General features: G+C 36.9%; 1 protein-coding gene across 4 annotated transcripts in view; it reads right to left on the bottom strand.

The window, feature by feature from the left end:
• The window catches only part of DLC1 (DLC1 Rho GTPase activating protein), a 254930-nt gene that overhangs the window by 208144 nt on the left and 29240 nt on the right, over positions 1-17546 (bottom strand). For 3 of the 4 annotated variants that reach the window (XM_074822635.1, XM_074822634.1, XM_074822636.1), the window contains exon 2: positions 10983-12150. In XM_074822635.1, the coding sequence (XP_074678736.1) occupies positions 10983-12038 (1056 nt within the window). In that variant the 5' untranslated portion in view covers positions 12039-12150. The remainder of the gene's footprint in view (positions 1-10982; positions 12151-17546) is intronic. The other variant, XM_074822637.1, reaches the window with a different exon arrangement.

Raw genomic sequence — 17546 nt, forward strand, 5'->3', positions numbered from 1 at the left:
TATTCTGAATCTGATCAAGGCTGATTTCCCCCCAGTCATAACTATTCATAGGCTTCAGTCTGCAAAAACACGATCGATTGATTTAAAACATATATTGCAAAAGAACCTACAGTAAGAATTACCCTAAAAGCTAATAAAATGTTTGTGAAATGTGCCAAATTACAAGTCCCGCAGAATATTTAATACTAATTTAATACCCACAAGAATACTGATCAAGGTACAGATACAGAGTAACTTCTCCCCAAATTATCTTTTTTACTAGCAGTATTGAGGAAGGCCTGGAAACAGACAAACTGTTGTCTTCGGGAGCTGAGAAAGCTTTGTGCAATTAAGAGTTAATGATCACTTTGCATGGAAAATCAATTAATTTTCACCTACTTATTTTCCAGTCTTATCCCACTTATAAGATGGTCTCTCAATATCCCTGTCTTTTTTTGTCCTATTCTCTTCACTCTTCGGCTGTTTTAATTCCTATGTAAGTATAAAGCCTAAACAGGACAGTGCTCATCTGCCACATCATCTTGTCATAATCTATCCAGCAGCAGAGAATATTTGTAAACAGGTGAGTTTACCATGCTGGAATAAATTCAGTGGATGTAGAGGTGTGATGTACACATACAGTCACTACTAAATTTATGTGAGGTAGATACAACTTGACATTATCAGAAGAAAAGTATAGTGTTTCAGAAAATCTGGATGTAGGAAAGTAGTTTACATTCCCAAATTTTTGCTTGTGGCCCTGCTTTTTGATTTTCAATGCAGTAAACATGTCAGCTTTTAAAATATTTTGCAGCTAAAATTACATGCAGCACAAACCACGAGTTTTAGCACTGATGAATTATTTCATGTATTTCATACCTTTGTATCAAAGAGCCATAAATCACGTATCAGTAATCAGTGCATGCAAACTGTCTTTTTTCAGAAGGTTGAGGATATCACCCAAGAAATTAAAACATGTAGTACAAGAACAGAATTACTCCTTAAAGATTTTTTTTTTAAATGAGTGTATTAGATGATACAGTTTTGTTAAACCAAAACTATCCAAATGAATAAGACACCCAGGATATCTAAATAGATGCTTTTGTTTAATTGAATGTGCTGTCTTCAAAAATGTTTGGGAAGGAGGCATCTTACAGGAAAGGATAAATAAATTTCCATTTAACATAAATATTTTACGTATTGCATTTACTACTCTAACTCTTATGTAAGGGCGAGACTGCAAAAACAGTGTGAAATTTAAGATATGGAACTTATTGCTGTAATATGGCACATTATTGAAGAACATCCTCATGTTACAGTGAGAAAATTTTTCATTAACGCGGTGTACATAAGTCAAGTTCCTTCTGTTCCATTGTTGTAAAAGCATTAGACCAGTTGTGACAGAGCTATGAAGGAGAGTAAGGATCTGGTTCACATTTGCCATACATTTACCCCAGGGTGCACAGATACTCATGCATACATATAGAGACAAGCTGTATTGCTGCCTGGATTTTTTTCATAGGATGAAGAATATGCCTCTAAATTTGAACTCATAACCATTTTAGGCCATATTCCCTGGAGCTTGGAATAGTTTTTGGCAACAGAAATAATATTGTTTCATTTTCTCAAGCCATATTCAATGCACCCAGTCTGTGGCATAGACCCCCTTGTCTTTACAAACCTCCTACGCTGACATTAAGAGAGAGCAGTAAAAGGACATAAGCATGAGCAACACATTTTTGGGTGTTTCAATCATATGTACTACCATGACAGGAAGCAAGAAAAACCCAAACCAAAACACCACAAACACAAAAAAACCCAACATGGAAAACAGTTTGCAGATAGCTCCCACCCTACTGCAGTCAGCCCATGGGAGGGTTCTCATTGCATGTTTGCTTTTAACTGCTGTGTGGGAACTGGTTAGACACCTGTGAACTTACCCTCCACCATACTACTACGGGCAAATACTCCTTGATAGCCGTGGCAAAGACCTCACAGCTATAAAGCCTCAGCCCCCAAGGCTGGCCACGGGGGGCTGCTCTTCTGCGCCTCCTCCTCAGACACAGCACCACTAACCTAAAAGCTTTTGCTTTTAGCGCAGGTCATGTCTGTAATAGAAGGTTATGCTGAAAAAGCGGCTCTGCCATAGCTATGGCTTCAAAGGCTCTTTAATATAGGCAGAGGTGTTCCAATACTGACTTTTCCAGGTTACTGCTGTTTTTTTGATGGAAGCTGTACCTCTGTGTACCTCTCAGATCTCTCAGTTTTCACTTGATTGTTAATTCAAAGTGAATGTTATGCGCGTGAAAGTGACAAATGAACAGTTCTATGAAGCAAAGTCCATTTTAAAAATTTTCTTTTAACCAATGAAAAACTGTGTTGTGGATAGTGACGTCATGTAATCCAGAAGGTTTTGTCCAAGTGTTTTAATTCTACTTCCCATTTGCTAAACTGTTAAACTTGGATTTTGCATACTATGCCCATTCACTTCTTCCAAGACAGCTTCCCTCAAAAATGTTGTGTTAATTACAAATCTGGTGTCATTTTAGGAAGTGGTCATTGGTCTATTTAACATGACCTACAACTGAGAATTTATAGACTGAAACTAGCAAATAATTGGCTCTTATCAGTCAGAACTTTTTAAAGATTCATTTTAAAAACAAACAAAATGTTTAAAAAAGTTTTCTTCCAACCAATTATTGCAAGTCTGGACAAAATTAGAAATTTCTGAGTATAAACTGCATGAAACTAAAGCTCTTTAGATTGGTTCCTGGAAGCGCGTAATATCATTTTGGTGAAGCGATAGTGCATGACTATGAACTGTGTATAAATACAAATACTTTCATGACCATTTTAGGTAGCTCAGCTCCAACTAATGCATAACTTGATGTGCAACAGTCTCTTGGTTTGCAGTCTAGACAACACTGGCAGTGTTTAAAATTTATTGCTGAACACTGTCACAAAAATGTGTCAAAGTAAAATTTGCATAAAGGTTATACTGTAATGGCCTGGCAATCATCCCATCCTGTTCTGAGCTTGTTTTAAATACTTTTCAGATTGTTTGAAATACATCATACTTCAGTCCAAACACAAAGGAAGTCTGTGGGAAAGCATTCTTTAGCTTCCCAGATGGAGATAATATTTATGATACATATTTTTGTGAGAGCAACAGACAAATTCATGGTCATGTAACCACAATAATAGCAGTGTTTTATGACCACCACTTTATACTAATTACCATAAATAATATGCATAATTAAGAAAACTTAAATCCAATTGTTTCAGTCCATTTATATTTTTGAACATCATTATTAAATGGTAAATTTAGAAAGCAAGTTTTCAAGGCAGAAAAGAAAAACAAATATTCATGACAGCCAAGAAAGTTTCAGGTTTTTTTAAAGAAATCATACTATCTGTTCTGCTTTACTTGCAGCTCTTGCCAGATTCTTCCCAATGTCTTCAAAATTATGACCATTTAATAGCAATGTGCAAATGCAGCAAATTCTTTGTGGTGAAGTAACTGTGGATCTCCATAATAGTTGCCCACTGTACTATTACTACAGACTGTAGCTCTGAAATGTGGGCAGCAACTAACCTTTCAAAAAGCTTCTTATGGCTGAGGATCTCTCATCAAGTTTTGATGGTGTTCATATTCACATTATGAGTTTGGAAAAACACATCCATGCTTTCCTAAAACCTTTAGAAAGTTTGAAAAAGCTTTAGAAAGACTGAAGATGACAAGAGATGCTGAAATGGAACAAAAGCAAAACCAAGTTCCATACATGATAAAATAGATTTTTGCTGTTTGAATAATTGTTTTCAAAAAGACATTATCAGATTTCTCATATTTGCATTTACCATTGTCCTTTACAAAATTAAGAAATATAATTCCCTAGATGCCAAGATTATATTATTCATCTCTGTATATGAAAACGAAGCTATTCTGGCATAAGTGCAAGTCTGAATTGTACAGGAAATATTGTTAGAGAACCACATGATTTGAAAGTAGTTTTGCTATGATAGTGCTTCTATAGTAACTAGCTTCTGTAGTCTCTAGGTTACAAATTATTATAACACCCAAGTTCAGCAAGACATTTAAACATAATCTAGGAAAACAGTAGTTCCACTGACATCCGCTAATGCTTTTTAAATGTCTACATTGAAGCAGTGAAGCCTTGGTCTCCTACAACCATCCAAACAACATTCATTCCTGTCCACATTTTCAGAATTTCTAATGATCATCATAATCTGAAAATGCAGATTTTTTTCCCTGGGTTTTATATTGTTCCACTAGAATATTTGCAAGATGGTTATCTCTAAAAAGTACTAATGGAAAAACCTAAACTGTGGGAAATGAATGCATTTATACATCGTATTTTGCAAAGGTGCAATTAAAGATAGTTGACTTTGAAAATAATCAACTTTTAAAGCTGTCATCTTCCTCTGGCTGACACATATTTGCAGTCAATCTCAGAAAAAAGTAAGTTTAATTCCATATAACAAAATCAGGATACAGCAAAATGCACTTTTCCATTTTTAATTAAGATTTCATGTACATTCTTTTTGTTTCTATTTGTAGTTTATCTTCTATGCTTGTCTTTCCTATGCTGACCTGAGTTATAGTTACAATGCAATACTATCAAGTGTGCATCACTGACAAGCCTACATACTACTACTTAAGTAGTAATAGTTTAGACTGGATCCCTACTAAACCATCTCCTATTAAAAAAACCCACTTTAAGAGTCTTAAAAGCTAAATTAAAAATTGGTATAAAAAAACCAATCATTAAATTATCCCCATTCAACAAAGACAGAATTGAGGTAAAGGAAGATTAAGACTTCAGAGAAATATACTTGTGACAGGTCTGGAAACCCTGTCTCTGGTATTTTAACAGCAATAAAATAAGAAAGATCTAAAATGTTGGATACTATTGTTCACAACAAGCTCACGTTACTTTTTAAATGAGAATCTAATACTGACAAGTGAGTGCTCAGTTGAAAAGGACTATGCAGTGTGAATAGTAAAGATGGCAGGGAAAAAGCTGTAAGGAAACCAGTTCAGTAAACCAGGTAGCTCTTATGATTTTTTTGGAAGCTCTCCTACTACCTCTCCCAGGTGACTTGCAGGGAGGACTAAACCAGCAGGCATGGGCTTCCTGTGGAGTCAATTTACAGGGCGATACAAGGAGAAGCTCCTGGAAGAACCTAACTTTGTAACTCACTATAAAAGCATAGTTTTAGCCTTGTAAAACAGATTTTATTGCAGACCATAACGGAAGAGAGTCAGCCTTCACATCTCATGGGGAAGTGTAACAGTCAAGTAGCAAACATGGATGGAAAGGCCCAAATTCAACTAAGCAATTTTTTTTCTCACATTAGTATAACTATAAATGATGAAATAATGAAACAAACATTATTGCAACTGTACAGAAAATGCAAAACCATGCTTTAAAAACTCACAGCTTCAGTGTGGGGGAAGGGTGCTACTATAAAGATCTGTGTCACCCCAGGTAACCTTCTACCTGGGTTTCTTTATACATTTGCTGCCATCCTTCGGATACTCTTTTTCTTAACTTAATTTGTAACTCATTGACACTGGCTGCTGCTTTCATGCTGACATTAGCTGTGTTCTTAAGTATCCTTTGCAAACCACACAGCATTTAATCTAGAAATCTGGATTAAATAGGAGCAATAACAGTAAGCATTAAGAAATAGCCCTGACTATTATACTCTTTAGTCTTGTAGGAATGACTCTGAGATAACATCAACTGTTTGAAACTGAAAAGCTTCTAAGCAGGCCACCATGAAGAAATGCAAGTAGTAAATATTAAAAGCAAAAGTCTCATAAAAGAGAGATGAGGAAATTGTACACCGAAACGTTTATTTACTCCATTCCTTTTTCAGTGACACATAAGCAAAATGTTTTAATGAGATTGAAATGCAGTCTGAGGTTACCTGTGAAGAGAAACTGATATAAATTCATCACATGTACTCCAATTGGTTTGATATCCCAAATAGCCCTTCCTGAAGCAGTATTCTAGGCTTGGAAGAAATACAGCTGACAAACTTCAAATCACCGGGCACAATACATCAATTACATTTCTTGAAACCAGTCATTATGTACCGATTTCTCATTTTCATCCTACTATGTGCAGTAAACTTGCCAGTACTTTATCATCTCTAATCATACAGAATTTATTAATACTTTTAATCAAAAATCTCCATAGCAAACCAGAAGTTTCACATTAGAAGAGAACCCCAAAAGTTTCAGAACTAATACTTAATTTAGATAAGCAACCAGAAATTCGAATGCTGATCCAAAGTTTGTCTGAACTATTTTGAACTTGATTTCTAAGTCCATAAGAGTTTATTTTTGGAAGATTTACTCCAAAGCTCTTTCTGTGGACTTCTCAAAAAAATTAGTGTGCCAATAGCCGCTCTCCAGTGGTTTAGCTGTTCTAGAACACGTTTCTTCCCCAGGTTAATGACAATAACAATATTAAGCATTACAAAGGAACATTGCTTTGAGATGCCCAAGTAAAGGGCTGCTTTCAAAGCAACAAGTTTTTCTTTTTTTATATTATTACAATCTGGAATATAAAACATAGGAGACAGAAAAGTATTTCATTATTGCAACGAATGACAGATTTGCAGCAAACTGTGTTTAACTGCAAGTGCAAAGGCATGGAAATGTATATACCTTATCCAAACTAAGAAAATAATTGAACAAGTAACCAACAATTTTGACATGTAGTTGTACATTTGTGTATGTTAATTCAATTATTTTTCTTCTGACATTCAGATATTAAACTATGCTATATCAAAGCAGCTGAAATACATGTGAGGAATGTTTTCTTCATTTACTCTGGATCAAATCAGAATATATTATTTATATGCTTGTGTATATTCAGTAAAAAAGTCTGTTTATCTTTTCACAGATTCCCCCCCCCCCCCTTGATCTTCTGGTACTACCTTGCTAAGCTAGTTTGTGGATTGAATTTTGTTTTTAAATATTAACTACAACTTCCTGAGCCTTATTAAAAAGCCTATTAATAGTAATTCTATCTTTCTGCATGCAGAATGCTTTTCAGTACTACATCTCCTCCTTTCCTTAAATGCAGGGATATTACAATCCCCTATGAACTGAGCCAATGCTACTTGCTGTTATATATGGCATTTTTTTTTATCCCCCCCCCCCCCCCCCCCCCGTCATGAGGTACTTTGCATTTTATTAAAAATAATAGGTGATATGACATTACCCTCCAGGAGAGAGAAATGAATAGTCACAGATAGTTCTCTAGCTGGTTTATGCCCATTTATATGGAACAATCTCTAGGTATAAAAACCAAGACTGGGGGGTGGCAAGAACAATGAAATACAGGGAACAAGTCAAAATTTCATTTTGTTTTAAATTTCATGGATTTTTACTTAAACTATTCAGAGTCAAACTTCACAGTGATGACTTTCTACTTCTTTACTGATTTGTTTTAAAAATTAAATTTACAACATACTGATTAATACCCACTGCAACACCACAGCTGTGATTGTGTTTGGGAAGCAAGTGGTGAGAACTTATTGTGAAACTGTATGCCTCAACCCACCTTTTTATGCTGATGTTGAATGAAGTAGTTTTTATATGTTGGAAAGGAATTTAAATCAATACATTAGAGTTCTGGTGCATTTGTACACCTACTTAATATCCCTCTGCAAGGATTTTTCTGGCTATCCCTAAGCTTGATTTGATGAGCAGCTTGGAGAAAGTATAAAACAGAGCACATACAAAAATTTTCAAGATCCTTTACAAAGTAATCACCATTTTTTCCCATTTTAAAATCTAGGTACAATCATTAAATATTCACCTTTTGTTGGTATCCTCTTAATAATTAATATTCTTCTAGTTTTGTATGATATTGTTCTCTAAAAGCTCTATTGCATTATACATGTGAACATATATGCAAGCTGTTGGGATGCCCAAAGCATTGCTCATTAGTCCCAAAGATTATTCCAATCTTTGGAAATTCAGAACGTACAATTCTCAAGTGAAGTGACTATTTTAAAAACTAAAATTTATTTAACCCAAGAAAGCCTACAGGGGGGTGTAATTGGTGTAGCCACATATAGTTAATCCATTTATGTTTCTGCTACTCTGAACCATTAATAACCATCAAATTCATGTTGTGGATAAACTGAATTTATTATCAGTCAACACAAAACCAGGAAAGCTTGATTACTGTTGGATCTTTCAATTAGAACTAACATCAACTTCCCACAATTAAATCTAGGTGCTTCCTATTTCTGAGCCTTAGGAAGTCTTTCTGGGAAAGCAAAGGAAAAGAGGGCGCTGTGTATCAAGCATCTGAACCCTGGTGACTTGAGGGAGCAAAGAATGCTGTAACAGCTGGACCTGTTTGCAAAAAGCAACTCCAGTGTCAGTACATCCATCATGACTAAAGCAATTTACTGAAATGGAGCTAGTGCTGGTCAAAGATGCTAAACTTTAAGCCCTTAAGCCCTCAAACCTGCATTCATCTGTAGAGCAAGAACAACAGATCCACACTGTCTCACCTCAGCTTCAGTTTGAAGACAGCTGATTTAAAGATAAGAAGGGAGGTCATGCTCTATTGCCACAATTAAAAGCAGTTTAAAATATGTTAATGAGGAACAGGTTTTCAGAAGAATTTAGTATGAGGAATAGCAGAATTTTGTCTGCTCAAAGGTCCTAAGATCTTAGCTGTCATGGAAGTACCCGAAGTTCAGCACCTTTCTATGATCCCCCAAGGTGCCACCTCGAGCTTTGGGTGCACAAATACCTTTAGCAATTCATCTTCACGTGCCTTTTCCCATATTCTGATCTTTATGAGCACGTATTTATGTGCAATTATAATTGACACTGAGCATTAATCAGACAATGGTGTGTTTTAGGCCTTAACTGCACTGTTTGAACTGCTGACCTTGAGAGAAAAGGTTTTATATACCATTCCCAATCCCTTAAGTCTTCCTGTCACTGCAAAGCAAATACTTGGCTTTTATGGATGGATTCAGTTTCAAGTCTGTTGTTTTTCTAATGTTTTGTTAAAATTACAAAAGTGGCTTTCAGGGAAAGTTCGTAAACATAGTCACATTTTTCATTACAGATTATTACCAACAAAACAGTTCATGATTAGATATAAGTGATAAAATCCTGCATGCAGGAACATTGTAGAGGTGTCCTGTGAACTTAGGGATAAATAATACCACAAGCAACAGCAAGTCAGATCTTTTCCCTTTTGCCAAATATTTTACAGTCTTTACTAAAGACTTCTTTAACCAAAGTGGTACGAGGTCACTTCTTCAGACTTACAGACTCCAACCCCTTTCCAGTGCACACAGCTTCGCAGTTGCTGCAGCCATGTCACTCTCAACCTTCCTTGAAGCAACTCCTTGTTTTGCTCCTTTCTATGCTCACGCCCTTTCTTAGTTTTTCTCACCATTAATCTCACTGGATTTTTTATATTTTGTCTTTCTAAATATTTAATGGCACAAACACAAGTCTCAGATATAATTCTCTTGAGTGTACATTTAAAAGATGAATACATGACCTCAAAACAAGATACAAGGAGATAGATGGAAATTAGCAGGATTGAAGCTATTAAAATATATAGCATGGTACACCTTGCTAACAATATGAAATGTATGCATCAGTATTAGCAACTATGCTTAGAAAAGAGAAAACTGAGTTGCTGAAGTAGAACGGCTGAGAATATGATTATAATAATTAGTTCTCAAACATGATGTTAAGTAGGGAATTTTTTTTTTTTTTAACTTGAACAGTTTTCTACAGATGGGTAAGTTTAGCATTTCTGGTACTGCTAGTCAGGTTTCTGTTTCTTAATTGTAACTCAGAGTCATACTTACTGCAAGATCAGTTGAATAGTTACCACATTAACTGTGTTTGCATGAACTACCAAAGGAAGACTGGCTTTGAGGGCTTCTGAAACCTTCTGTAAAAGTTACTTACAGGTTCTAACCATATCAGTTGAGCGTTAATATTACCAAAAGGTGTACACAAGGAAGCAACGGCCAGCAGCTCAGGATGCTCTGTTGGCATACAGTACTTTATACATGTGAATTTATGCTTTAGTGAAACAGCTACTGAGGCACTACAGCTAATAGAAAAAAACCACACAATTAATAGAAACCAGATTTAAAAAAAAAAAAACCAGACAAAAGAAGCTGGATGATGTCAAATGATAAAAGGCAAAGAGAAATAAACATTTAGAAATTGGTTATTAACAAGAATAAGCAGCATATCTGGGAAAGCCAGACTTCAGGATGAATTCTGTAGTGCCACAGTCAGCACATCTCCTTCCCTTAAAGCCACTGGGAGTTTTATTGTCAGGGAATCTGTCCATTAACGTTTTGTAATGATACTCTTCCTTACTTTGTGTAGAAAGTGAAACTCTCTGGTTGCTTTAAAATTACAAAACATTGTTTCAAACTCAGCAATACTTCTTTTTGTGAGAACATATGCTCATGGGGCTGAGCTGAAAACCAAAGAACTACTGCAAAATGTTTCCACTCCTTTTTTCCCTTTTAAAGTTTTGTGGCCCTTTTCCCTCTTCTTTCTTTTCAATAAGGCTTCCAAACTCCTGGACAGTTTCCTCTTAAGAAACAGATAATGATGCCTGATAGCAGCAGAAAAACTAAAATAAAACCAAACCATAGAAGATATTTATTCATTTAGCCTTGAACAACATATATAAAATAATATATATAATGTAAAGTGAATATAAACTACTCTCCAAATTCACGTCTCAGCCATTTTCAGACCTTAATAAGAGCTCCTGAAACTTAATTGTTGTATAGACACATTTTTCTCAAAATCATTTGAAGAAAAACCTAACAAATTAATAAAACAAGGCTGAAAATGTTGTTTTACCGACAATCAATTAGTCATGGAATCACCTTCATAAGAAACGGGGAAAACATTAGGAAAAAATCTCCGCAGTTTATGAGCATCCTACCTTTCTTTTGCGCAGTTTCACTTGACTGTCTGAATATTCTTGTGTGGTCAAATGATTCCTTACATGTAAACACTGAATGTCTTCTGCTGAACTGACATTTGAAAGGCATTTGTTTTCAGGGGCCACTTGCGGTTCTGTGAAACCACTTCCATCCAGACCATTTTCCACTGCTGCAATACGAGAGCAAGGAGAGGATTGCATAAGGCAGTTGCCAGATTCCACTGCTGAACATAGTTGTCTATCACTGCTGGTGCATGATTCAGAAGAAATCCCACTCTCTACCACATTACACTCAGACTTTCCAAGCCCGTCTTTAAAAGCATCAGATTTCCGGCGCTGTTGTGCAACTACAGCAGTATGAAGCAGCTGCTTCCCAGGCATAATAATTTCTTTCACATTTGGAGAATTAGAATGATTTTCTTTCTCTACATCTACTACTTCATTTAAGCCTTCATAATTACAAAGCTCTGGGCTTTGGCCAGTACTACCACAAACATCATCTTCGTCTATGCCCTCTTTAGGAACTGTGTCACAGCCAGGTTCCTTACTTATATCTCCAATTATTCGAGATGCTTCAGCTGCCTTGTTACCCTCTGTTATTGGTACCATCTGTGCTAAGGAGCCTGCTCCATTTAAACTCTTTTCTTCATCTTTTGGTTCTCTTCCTACAGCAGGGATGTGGTAATTAACACTATCCAGGTTGAGTGTTGAATAGTCATCATCATCATCAGATACATGGACTAGAGTTTCTGTGCTGGCCTCCAGAAAATGCTCCTCATCCTCGTGGTTATCATTTTCATCCACCTCCTTTGAAACATTTCCCGGCTGCTTTACAGGGAAGCCAATCAGGTCTCCACTATAACAGCACTCTGGAAATGAAGCACATTTTTCTTTCCGGTCCACACTCAAAACCTCATCTTTTTCCATACTTGTCTGCAAGTTATCAGCTACAAGTCCATGACGACATGCTGTATTGTACTCCACAGACTCCAAAGCCAATCCCATCCACTGGGTCACATGCTCTTCCCAGCTTTTCTTTCTGATTGCTAGAGACATGTCATAACAGTTCAGTGGCAGGCTGCAACGTAGCTTCCACGGAGGACCAGAGGAGATGTCATGGTTGCTGTGCACTGCTCAAGAGGGAGAGAGGTTTTCATCATTTTAACATCTGCAAGAAATAAAAAAAAGACCGGGCTGTTGAATCAACTCCAAATAAAAAAAAAAGAAAGGGAAGGAACTGTTTAAACAAAAGTGTAAAAACAAGATAAGACTGTGGGACCAGAAGGACAGGAATTTAGAAAACTATTTGGTTAAAGTTTTAATACTTTTCATACAAACCTTGACAGTGCTCATAATTCAGTGTAACTTTTTTCTGATTACTCTCCAATATCAAGTAAACAAAAATGGTATAAACTGGCGTATGGACAGACAAGTAGCTCCAGAACCAAAGTCTGGCAATAGGTCTATCTTTACCATGTCTGTCATAAGATATTAATTTCCATGGGTATAAATGGCATTATGTCTTACAGTGCTTTGCACACAAAGTTATTTTGTATTTATGTCTCACCCAGAGATACTCATGGAGCACACAATTTTGGCTGTTTTCTGAAGAGGTAGAGCAGAACTTGACGGTTATTCCAAATTTACCAAAGTTATAAACCACTTGTCTTATGAGTAGCTTTGGCCCATTCACTGGCTCTCATTTTTATTGTTATTGTTTCACTCTCTTCAGCACAAGTTGTAATTACAAGTGTTACATGAAACTGCAGGGAAAATCAGCTGTTGTGTGGTAATAAAAAATACAACCCTAGGAAAACTAATTTAAGCTTTTGGCATATTCTTTACCTCAGATACATTATAAAGCCTGAAAAAAACCCTTGATGAATATATTTGGGATCTACTAATGCAAAGAAAGGAGGAAACCCTTTTTTAGGATGAGGCTCTCCAGAAGGGTGGCTTGTGAGCCAGCGTGATCAGCCATAACGGTGACACTCACTGGACTGTCAGGCTCTGCCAGTGCCCACCGTCCTTGATTATCTCGGTGGGCATTTCTCACCAACTGATGTATTGGGCCTTCTGGATGATGACATTTGAGATACATTAATCTTGTGACAGTTCATGTGTAAATTAAAACAAAGAAAATCCCTCATATTAATTTATGCATTAAAAACCAAAATTAACAAGTTCTTTGTCAAATAACAAAACAAAACTTCTGGCCTGTAAAACATTAAAAGTTCAAGGAGCAGACACTTCTACTTTTCACTCCCTACATAAGAACTGTCAGCACTTAGCATGGATCTGCTTATTGATTTCAGCAATAAAGAAGATTAAGTACTGAGTTTGTTCTGGGTCATTTCAGTCCACTAAGGCAAATTCTGATCGCCCACCAGGCCACAAAGCTGCCTTGACAAATCACATGCCTGAAGGTATAAAAGTATTCATCTTGAAAGAAATGCAGAATTATGTCTGTGCAACTGAACCTCTGTAAATTATGTCTTGACAAACTGACTTTCAGGATAGAGTTGTACATGCTCCTAGATCTTTAACCTTCTTTGAGGATGGCAAGCTTCATTTCACATTCACATTTTCCACCTCTGTGGAGACTGTGCTTAAAAAGAAAATATATTCATAGGGTAAGAGAATTCCATGCACAAGTCATTAGCGTGTGGGAGGCTAAGGAAAATGGAAAGTAACACACAGAGCCAGGCCAAAAAAAATTATCTTCTTTCAGAGGCAAAATTTGGTAATAAGAAGTTAATACAACTTTAAGATTCTCTTTTCTTTCCTGGTCAAATATGAGAGCAATTCTAAATATTAAAATGCAAAGTCAAATTATTGTATAAATTTGCAGTGCATTTGCATTCTTTTTCTGACTCCATTTCATATTTATGTTCCCCCACTATTTCTAACTGTGTGTGGTCCAAAATTACCACAGAGTGCAAATCTATAATAATACTTTTGACTTCTGCTGCACCTTTTCCTGATGGACCCTAAAGCTCTTCAGAAACAACTGAATTAGTTTTACAACACCATGGTGTTTTGTTTTGATCTCTGAAAAGGGGCAGGTTTACTAAAGGGGCTCAAAGATTTCTACTGTCCTCCATTAGCAATGCTTGGAGTTGCACCTGAGTGCAACATTTGCAGCTTCCCTCTCTTCTCCTACTAGAACAACATAGCTCCATCTACTTTACAGAAAATTAAACCTGGTTGCTACAGCCATATAGGAGAATTTCTGACAAAAATAAAGAAAATACACCAGTAATATTAAGTGTACAAAACTAAAAAAATGCAACTTCTTAATGACACACATGCATTAATCTACCCAAGATTTAAGCTGCTCATAACATGCAGAAGGCAGGCATTCAAAGAGTTAATTGGTGTGTGTCAATCTTGCTGCTGCTAAATGGAGTTACACGTGTGCAGAAAGGGGAGAACAGATCCCTTACTGTTTTTCATTTTTTTGGATGTGGAGAGTTATATTTCATGGGGGATGAAAAACAAATAAATTTTACTTTAGGAACCCTTCTGTTTTACTTGTGCTATCACTAGTTTTGGCTGCCTCATAGACTGCAGAAAAAATGATTAAACAGGAGAATATCAAATACTTTGCTTGAAATGCTAGACAAATAAATATATGACAAGGGCACTTTCATTGTTCTCTAAAATATGAGCGTACGTTAGCACTGAGTATGAAAAATTTACCTTACATATGCTCCCTCTCCAGGCAGCTTCAGCTACCTTTCAGTCCCTGAAATATCCTCATTCCCATGGCACATGGAGGAGCCTATAGTTTGGTGGAAGCTTACTTCTGCTCCTCCTCCACTCCTCAAAGTCTGCATTATCTGCCATAATTCAGCTTAGAAATTATTTTCCTGCTTGACAGTTACAGGCTGACAAGGAATTTTTTTCTCTCCTACCTCTGTATTCAGGATAGACTATTTCCTTTGCACTCTCATGCAGGCACATAAGCTGTGCTTTGGAGGATTCACCACTACAGACCTCTGAATGAGATTCATAACTGCTCCTTTCTCTGCCAGAGGACAAAGTGTGCTGCCACTTTGCAGAAGAAAGCGTTCCTGCCTTGATCACTGCTTTTCTGCTATTGCTGTTCACTTTTTTCTTGACATGCAGTATCTTTTGTCCTCTGAGAAATGCCCCTCTCAAGTCTATTTGTACTCTTCACCAACGGAAGAAGCATCCCCCTTTCTCCCTTTCCAGCATTACCATCCCCCAACTAGAAACCTTTATATCTGATTTTTCCAGATTTTTAAGACAGGCAGATGAAGTCTTAGCACTCTGTTGAAATGTTTTATAGAGTGAAAAGACCTTTTCTTCTGATCAAAGCATCTGTCAGTATCATACAGTCCATAGTTCCCTCGTATTTTGCTTTTACTTTTCAATAGCACTAAGTTTAGTATTGCTTAGTACTATTAACTTTCTGAAGACCAAAGGTTTGAAACAAAATACGAATTATAAAGTCTTCTTCTGGACAAAATTTCTTGATCCTGGGTGTGAGTTAAGGAACATTAACCCAGTAGGCAATTGTTGATCAAAGGAAATGGAAGTGAGTAGTGGGTGATCACGCTGCAGCAGAATCCCCTTCAAGCACCCTCTGTGATGCTTCACAGTGTTTACAAAACAAGATGTCATTTTAGATGGATTTTGTAATAATTTACTGCATGTCTCCTGTCACTGTAAGATATAATGGAAAAGAAAAATAGGACAAGCTTTTATGCTTGTTTACTTTAGGAAGATTTTTATCAAGTCTCATGGAACTGATAGTTTGCAACTGATAAAGCACAGAGTGAAGGGATGTACAAGATGAACTGGCAGGCTCTCCTATAATTAGATTGTCTAGCATTTTCCTTCAAGGAGGACTCCTGTGATTTCTTTCTGAGAAGCTCAAATTAAACTGTTTCCAGCAGGCTTCAAAATTGAGACAGAGAAATGTCCTTTCTTTATCTCATGAAATTCTATTAAGGCTTGTCTGTGTATTTTTCAAGACGCATTTTACCTTCTCTTGCTTCCCTCCTCAAGGAAGTGTGACAGTCTACAATAAGTATCTTTAAACAAAACAGCCCCAATACCAACGACTGACAGCCTGCAAAAGCTGCTCAAGCTGTAGCAGGAAGACCTAGGAGTTGAAGCTAGAATGAGAATGGAAAGCAGAGGAAGGAGACTTACCCGAATGTCTGTATCTGTGACTATCAGACCTGTCAGAGACCCAGCTTCCCTGCTGGGGCACAGCATGGGACACAAAAACTTCCCAGTTACAAGAGTAGGGAGGCAGAGGCACACAGCTGGTGTGCTCTGGTCCTCCATCTCCTCCCTCAGCCTTCTAGGACACAGGAAAAGAGCCCACTCTGTTTTTCCGAGTGGAAGAAAGTGGTAAGGAGAAAAATATAGAGCCATTCAGCAGCAGCAGCCACCACACGAGATGGGGCAGTGAATCCCACTCCATTAGGATGGAAGGGCTCTAGCAAAAGCAGGCCTAAATAAAGCACCACCGTGCAGGAGGACACCTCAGTGGCATCCCCAACTGGCCAAGGTGAGGACAGCCACTGACCTGGGTGTGACATCCCTGCTGATTCCCCATACCCCACCAGATCCACCATACTGACAATTCACTGTAACACACGTGACCTCCACATTTCAATAAATAGAAAAGCTTTGGAAGAGAGAAAGCTGCAAAGAACATGGGAGAATTTACTAAGTGGCAGGAGAGTTTCAGAGAGGGCAGCCCAGGCCGTACAGCCCCTACCGTCCTGCCAGCAGAATTCAGTTTTTGCTAATACTTTAAACGGGATGCAAATCTTTTCTGTGAAAAATTAAGGCAAAACTTTAGCTTACAAACTTACACAAAGATGAAAGACTGTTTCATTACATTTTTTACATAGCAGGCATATGTAAGCAACAGAGATCAAGCAGAAATATTTATTTTGTTATCATTATTTTATCTTTGTTGGTCTGTGACCCCAGTCAGCAAACTTTGTTTAAGGAAGTCTGAGTGAACAGGGTCTGTTTCCTATAAACTCATCTCACATCTTCCTGGTCTGGCTTACATTCAGCTCTTTTAGTAACTCCATACCAAGCTCTGAGACAGAATGTTGTTTACAAATAATTTGAGATAAAACATAAGCCTCTAGGTCTTCACTCAGCTAGTTATTTTAAAGTATCTCCTGTTTTAGAATTTACAATCCCTCCTTCTCTTATTTCCTGGACATATACCACCCTTTGGATTTTACTGAAGTGGAGGCTCACCTTGTCTGCAGTTTCTGTATAAACAGCCTTCGTAGTGCATAGGTATAAACCGTGCTAAAGCCAGATGTCCTACAGTAGAAATATAAGGAATATTTGTTGTAGGGTATTAATCTAGTGAATACCAGATGCATTTTTCCCTGATTTCTGTTATATATAAAAGATAATCATGTAGGATCAAATATTAAAAACTGTTTGAACTAATAACTATTTTAAAAATATTTACAACTTTATTCTAAAAATCAGAAGGCATAGTACTTTTAAGACAAATATGTCTTCAGAATGAAATCATAAGACATTTGAAAC

Source organism: Strix aluco, chromosome 4 (assembly GCF_031877795.1).
Source record: "Strix aluco isolate bStrAlu1 chromosome 4, bStrAlu1.hap1, whole genome shotgun sequence".
Classification (NCBI taxonomy): domain Eukaryota; kingdom Metazoa; phylum Chordata; class Aves; order Strigiformes; family Strigidae; genus Strix; species Strix aluco.